Genomic DNA, 6,937 nt, shown 5'->3' on the forward strand with positions numbered 1-6,937 from the left:
TTTAAAGAACTCCAGAATTCTTCCAGGAACTTCCTAGAATTCCTCAAGGGAACTCCTAATTCTTCCATAGACCATAGAACTTCCAGAATTCCTCCAAAGAACTTTCAAAGTTCCTTATGGAATTTCAGAACTCCGGGAACTACTAGAAATCCCCAAGGATCTCCCAAAATTCCTTCTGAGAAATCCAAATATTCCTCAAAGAAATTACCAGAATTCCTCCAAAGAACTCTTAGATTTCCTTCAGGGATTTCCCAGACTTCCCACAGAGAACTCCAGGAATTCCTCAAGGTAACTCCCATTATTCGTAATGGGAACACCCAGTATTTCTTCAGAGAACTCCCAGAATTCTTCAAGAAACTTTCCAGGATTTTTCGAGAGAACTCCCAAAATTCCTCCGAAGAATCCTCAAAATTCTTTAGGCGTTTTCTCAGAACTCCTCCGGGAGTTCAAGTAAGTTCCAGTATTCCTCCAAGGAACTCTCAGTGTTTCCTCAGAGATTTTCCAGAATTCCCACATAGATCTCCCAGAATTCCTCCAGGGAACTCTCTTAATTCCTCCAGAGAACTCCCTGAATACCTGCAGAGATAACCAAGATTTCCACTCAGAATTCTACCAAGGAAGTTCTAGAATGCCTCCAGGCAACTCCCTGGATTTTTCAAGGAAACTCCTAGAATTCCTCCAAAGGACTTCTAGTATTCCTCTAGGGACCCAGATTTCGCTCAGGGAACTCCCAGAATTGCTAAAGGGAACTTCATCGCATAATGCCTGATGAAATTCCTGTTAGATTCTCTTTCTTCTAAATAAATTCTGAAACCATTTCCAGAGGGATTGAAATTATAAGCAATTTCTGGCAGGATTTCCGGAATATTGAAATAAATAACTCTTATAGGAATTCCTTTTAGGAGTTCTGAAGGATGGCTTCCAGGAATTCCGGAAAATTCGTTTCAGCAATTAGGGAGAACCACAGACAAATGGGAAAGTACTAGGATTCCTTCCAAAATTTTCGATGAAATTCTTCCAGGAATGTTTAACAATTTCTTCTAAAAACCCCGGGGGGTTCCTGGTGAGCTTCGTAATAAATTTCTAAAGGAATTTGTGATTTCTGGGAATCCTGTCAGTAATTGCCAAAGTACTTCTGGAATTGATCTCGGAATTTATTTATAAAGAGTACAAGAAATCCTGAAGGAATTATTTCGGATATTTTGCGACGAAATTTCTGAAAAAATTCTTGAAAGACATTTTGTTTCACCATACTTATGAATAAAGTAGTGGATTTTTTGAAGTAATAATTTGAGTAAATCTTGGGCAAATTACAGACTGGGATCCCGAAAAAAAATCATGGGGAAATACCTGAAGCAAGTCCTGTAAGAGTTTTCTTAGGAACTCCTGGAGTAATACCCAAAGCTATTCTGGAAGAATACCTGTAATTACTGGAGGAACTCGAAGGAATTTCATTCAGCATTCCCGGAAAAAATATAATGAAATTGCAGTAGGAATCCCCTATGGAATTTCAAACTGGTTCCCGGAGATTTTCTGGAAGATTTGCACTAAAGAGTCCCAGTTACTGATCTCGCAAATAAATCTTCTGGAACTGCAAATGCTGGAATCTCAAAGAATTTGAAAATGAAAATTTTCAGGAGGAATTTATATTCTAATTCTTCGAGAACTGCCCGGAAGAGAATTCCTGAATGTGGTATTTAGTTGTTTGAAGTTGTTTTAGGTATTTCAACCCGCAGATCCGGCAAGGCAAGCTGCCTCAGGAGTTTCAGGAACTGGCTAAAAAAACTATCAGCCCAACGTCGAATCCAGACGATTTTGTATTCTGTTGAGCAAGCGCTACATCACTGACTATCCAACTGTTTTTAAAGCGAAGAAATTTTGATTTAACTCAATGGAAAATCAATATTCCATTGATATGTCGTACGAAATATCACAATGAATTGAAACCTGTTTAAGAAAATTCTAACGAAACGGGAAACATAAACAAAACAGAAGTCATCGTTGATTATTTATGATTCTATCATTCTCATACGCACACTTTCTCATCACAGTGCATAGCGAAAAGTGGCTGCGTACTTAATACCGGTTTGGTGCTTACCGTACGAGGTATTAAATTTAATCCTGGATTTTCTTAAATCCGTATTAAATCTAGTATTATCCTCGTTGGAGCTTACCGCCATAAATGTCAACATATAACATGCTGTCTCTAAAATGTTCTTTATTTCCTGCATTATATGTCAACATTTTATCATACTGTTGAGCGAAAATTTTGCACGCGAAAACAGACAATTTTTTATGGTGACAACTTAACAACCCATTCAACATATTGTTATTTGTCAAATAACCGTACCACAAACTGTTAAAACTTTATATGAGATTGTTCATTTACAGTTGTCAACAGTAAAGAATACTGTTGTCGACCGCACGGGAAAATATCCATGTACAGTTTGTAATTATGCGGGTACCTTTCGACAGTCATTCGCCGCGTGAAGTTTTGTGCAAGTACCCATTTGGGAACATTACAAACGCCGCGCAGTGTATCATATCCAGAAAATAAGACAATATCTATAGTTCTAACGTATCCGATACGAACGTAAACAAGAATGACGGTGAATGACAACTGCATTGCGCTGCACATTTAGATTCAAATTTTGGGTTGATTTATTTCTCCGTGTAGGTTTATGTCTTTGCTAAGAACAATATCCCACTTTCCAAGAAATCGAGCATCTCACAAGAATCTACCTCATTAGGACGCCAACCATACGAATGTGTCATGGGTTTCATCCTAGCAACTGCACATTTGGTCCATTTGATCAGATCCACCATTTTGTTTTCGAACCGATAACCCTTCGTCTATACTCTCGACTAATAAATTTGATTTCGACGAGAAAATAATGTCGTTGCTCACCGGTTGAAAAAAAAGGAAAAAATCAAAAATAGATTAATTTGCAGAGAGTGCTAAAGGATTTGGCTGCTCATGGCCTCTTGGCCATAGATACCAGTGGATCCGTCCGAAATTCAAGATTGCTGGACAGTTACCTTGAGCCAATTGGACGAAACCGATCCGTTGTACTTGCGGAAAAAGTAAGGCTACCTTCATAAATACAATTCCATCGAATCTTCCTGCACATCCCCTTATTTCAGGTTTTTCAATAAAGTTTGGTGTTTGGTGGTGGAGATCTTCTGTACTCGAGTACACACCGGAGAAAAGTATTTCACGATTATACATTTCGAAATTGCCTTTGCATAATCCATCCCTTCCCAAATCATCAACAGGCCATACAAATACATTTGCTCGAACGAGCGACCATTCGCACAGCTCAAATAGATATTTTACGCTGCACATCCGGCGGCACACGGAGAAAACGCCGTACGTAACGCCGTAACGAACGATTCATCCAGGGGACGGCCTTGCGGCCCATCAGTGAACCGCAGGTCACTATATGAAAGACGTAGATATGAACGGTACACGATGGCGTCACAATAGTTCGATTCAGTGTTTGTGTATTTTTCCTCAAAGCATGATGTGTTTTTCGGTGATTGGAGAGTTCTGCAGGAGGATGTTTGGCTGGCACGGATGATGAACTGCAGCTCGATAAGCAATTGTATAGAAATTCTATTTGGAATCCGTTCTAAATTCTACCAAAAAATACTTTAGCTTTTCGATCTTTCTGGGATTTTATGTTCCCTTCGGAATCCTTTCAAGATTCCATTTGAAATTATGTCGCGATTCTATTCGCTATATCCTTTCGGAATTCTATTCGGTATTTCGAGATTCCATTCGGGAATCCTCAGAGGATTGGAATGGAGAATTCTCAAAGAACTTCGAATGGTATCAAAAGATTTCAAACGTTATCCAGAAATAATTCCGAATGGAATCCAGAAAAATCCTGCTGCAATTAATAGAATGTCGCAACACTTAATAATCTAAAACATAATCCTGAAAGCCCCGTTCCTTAAAATAGCTAATTCCAATGCCATGGTCATCGACTATTCAGCACCAGCGGGTTCCATTTGTTGCCTCTCGTCGATTCCATGGAGCTCGTATCTCGCAAACAATCAATAATCAATTTACGGACGTTTCAATACTGGAATAGAACATATTCCTTAAATATTGTACAAAAATGTAAAAAAGAATTCTAATAAAATATTTGAAATGGTTCTGAATTTTACAATGTAAACAAAAAGAAGCATACAAAGAACAAAAAGAAGAATCAATAGGTACCCATGTCTCCATCATATCTAGCAAAAATCTAGAAGAACTGTGGTATTCATGTCTAGGAGATATCTCTGCGTTTTCTGAGAGAACCGATATGTCAAATTTCTTTCGGTTTAAACGGTTCAAACGGTCTATTCGTCTAAAATGTTGAGGTAGACACCGGTTTAAACGGTTGTTGCATTTGAGGCGGATTTGAGGTCTGACAGGTTCTAGACTGAGACGAGACCTGCAAAGACGCTGCTTCTTTTCTCTTGTTTTGACACTTGTTCTTCTGTTCATCACAGTTGACTATCGAGTTTCAACTGTTTACTTGACTGTTTCACCTAAGCCCCAGGTGGACCCTTCTGAGCACAATAAAAGTGTATCCAATTCACGAAATATGTTAATTCATTTTCATAAGGATTTTTATACCGGGAACAAAACACAGGTTTATTACTGATTATTAACAAGCTAAACGGAAGGTTTGGAATACTCGTTAAAGTAAAAAAGTCCTGGTAAAGCAAAAATGATGTGGAATATTTTATTTGGGATACCAATACTTTCACTCAAAAAGCTGCTGGTTGCACCTGACAGTTCGTGACAGCAGTTGACTGGCAGCAGCTGAAGTTACATTTTTTCCTCTTTGCAGGTCTCGTCTCAGGTTCTAGACATCGAAGAAAAATATCTAGTAGACTATTTTTTTTGTCTCAGAGATATCACGGTAGAAGTCTAGAAGATCTTTCCGAGCGGGATTGTTTGAACACATTGATTTAGCACTGGGCTTCACATTGTGACGTAATAAACTATTAAACGTCAAATATCCCCCATCAGCAGGCACCAGCAGTAAGATTATAATCTTTTCTTTTCAATGAGTTTTTAGACTCCGATAAAATTCGTGAACTTAAATAAAAATTAACTCTCAACGGTTAGGACCCCTCCCACGCCATGGCCGCTCAAGTTACCATTGATCAGTTGGACAAAGATCAGATCAAATCGGTGAGTTACAGAGCACATCATTTCATCAGCACTGCAACTGAACTATAACCTTGCTTCCTTGTCTTGCAGTTCTCCGATTTCCTGCTGTCCTACAACAAACTCTCGGAGCTGTGTTTCATCGATTGCGTGAATGAGTTTACCGGCCGTAGCATTTCCGACAAGGAGGACAAGTGCTCCTTGAACTGTATGGAGAAGTTCCTCAAGATGAACCAGCGAGTTTCACAGCGGTTTCAGGAATTCCAAATGTTGGCCAACGAGAACGCCCTGGCGGCAGCCCAGAAACTTGGTGGCGGTAAATGAAGATCTGCGGCACTTTCACAGAATGTAGTTGTGTACAAATCTGTTTTGTTTCCTTAGCATTAATTTTATTTTTTTATTCGCGAATAAACACCGATTTATTGATTTATTCATAAGATAATTATTAATACTTAAATTTAGTGCTCAACTTCGAAAATGTAAAAGTATGAATCCGTCTTTTAGACTTGTAAAGAATGTCCACTAAGACGCGATCCATGCAAATTAGATCACAAAAAAAGATTTAGCGTTAAATAATCCTATTGTGGCTGAAGCTGTTATATGATTATGAACATCTTTTGTTATTCTATCAGATCATTAACAGTAATTTTGTTTCAGAATTCGACAGAGTCGATTAGGAAAGGTCACACTTCTGGGAATCCCTCAGACTCGGTAATCAAAGCGTGTTCCAATATTACTTTGCCTTCTTTATATCTGCAATAAAAACGATTTTTTCATTAAATTATTTTGCCTCAGAAATTAGGAATGACAATTGATATTTTTCTACAGTTTGAGAATATTCACCCCATGCCTGGCATCCCTGAATGTAACTACGTCAATAATGGAACAAAAAGACTTACTTCTGAGATTCCTCCGTCGCAAATTCGTACATCCATCCGAGCTTGGCTTTGCAGTTCTTGCACATCACGTCCCGAACCATGTGGCGTCCGGTCAGCATGACTCGATCCTGCACCGAAGAAAAGGTCAAATTGACGACGCGTTTAAAAAGAAAGGCCCTTCCAGTGGCCCCCGTGAAACGAGTGCTGATCAGTTCTCGTTTGTTGGTCAGATTGGTTTCGCAGGCTTTGCACGAGTACAGCTTTAGGCCTCCGATGTGATCAAGGAATATCTTACCCATGGCGAGACTTCGGTTTGAAATTGGTTGATTTTTGGAGAATTTTTGGGAAGTTTGATAACAGCTCAGTCAGACTTCTCTGGCTTTCCTTTGTTTTGATTTTGATAAAGAAATGCATTTGAAAAATATTTTTACGCACGCAGCCACTACCCCACTGTTAAAGACTGTAGGGATCGTTCAAAAATTACGTCCATCGTTTTTCGGCATTTTCAACCCCCCTCCCCCTCCTGTCACAAACTGTCACAAATCATTGACTCCCCCCCTCCCTGTACGTACATGTCTCATTTATATTTTAGCGATTACTGTGGTTTATCTTTTTCGTACACTATTTTCACAATAACATAGTGAGTTATGTCCCTTACTAACAGTTTGAATGTTTTTAAAATGCAAGTTGTTTCTAAAATGCTTTCAGTATTTTTTTCTTGTGAACGGACGTCACATAAGACGAACCCCCCTCCCTCCCCCTGTCACAAACTGTCACAAAACTCTGACCCCCCCCCCTCAAACCTTGGACGTAATTTTTGAACGGCCCCTAAACGCTGACCCATAAGTCTACTCTGATCCTGAGACGAGACCTGCAAAGAGGAAAAAAT

General features: G+C 39.1%; 2 protein-coding genes across 3 annotated transcripts; one reads left to right on the forward strand and one right to left on the reverse strand.

Annotated features, from left to right (window-relative positions):
* The first annotated feature begins 4,959 nt into the window (after positions 1-4,959).
* Positions 4,960-5,612, forward strand: LOC134211399 (mitochondrial import inner membrane translocase subunit Tim9). 2 transcript variants are annotated; one of them, XM_062688222.1, is made up of 3 exons: positions 4,960-5,041; positions 5,129-5,194; positions 5,264-5,612. In XM_062688222.1, exons 2-3 carry the CDS (start codon positions 5,144-5,146, stop codon positions 5,492-5,494), a joined length of 282 nt encoding a protein of 93 aa, XP_062544206.1. In that variant the 5' UTR covers positions 4,960-5,041; positions 5,129-5,143; the 3' UTR covers positions 5,495-5,612. The 2 variants fall into 2 exon arrangements, with proteins under 2 accessions (XP_062544206.1, XP_062544198.1); XM_062688214.1 differs by having other exon boundaries at positions 4,997-5,194.
* On the reverse strand, positions 5,538-6,465 carry LOC134211391 (protein yippee). Its single transcript, XM_062688202.1, has 2 exons — positions 6,070-6,465; positions 5,538-5,923 (listed from the first exon to the last, which is right to left on the reverse strand). Exons 1-2 carry the CDS (start codon positions 6,345-6,347, stop codon positions 5,854-5,856), a joined length of 348 nt encoding a protein of 115 aa, XP_062544186.1. The 5' UTR covers positions 6,348-6,465; the 3' UTR covers positions 5,538-5,853.
* Positions 6,466-6,937: the final 472 nt, after the last annotated feature.

Source organism: Armigeres subalbatus, chromosome 1 (genome assembly GCF_024139115.2).
Source record: "Armigeres subalbatus isolate Guangzhou_Male chromosome 1, GZ_Asu_2, whole genome shotgun sequence".
Lineage (NCBI taxonomy): Eukaryota > Metazoa > Arthropoda > Insecta > Diptera > Culicidae > Armigeres > Armigeres subalbatus.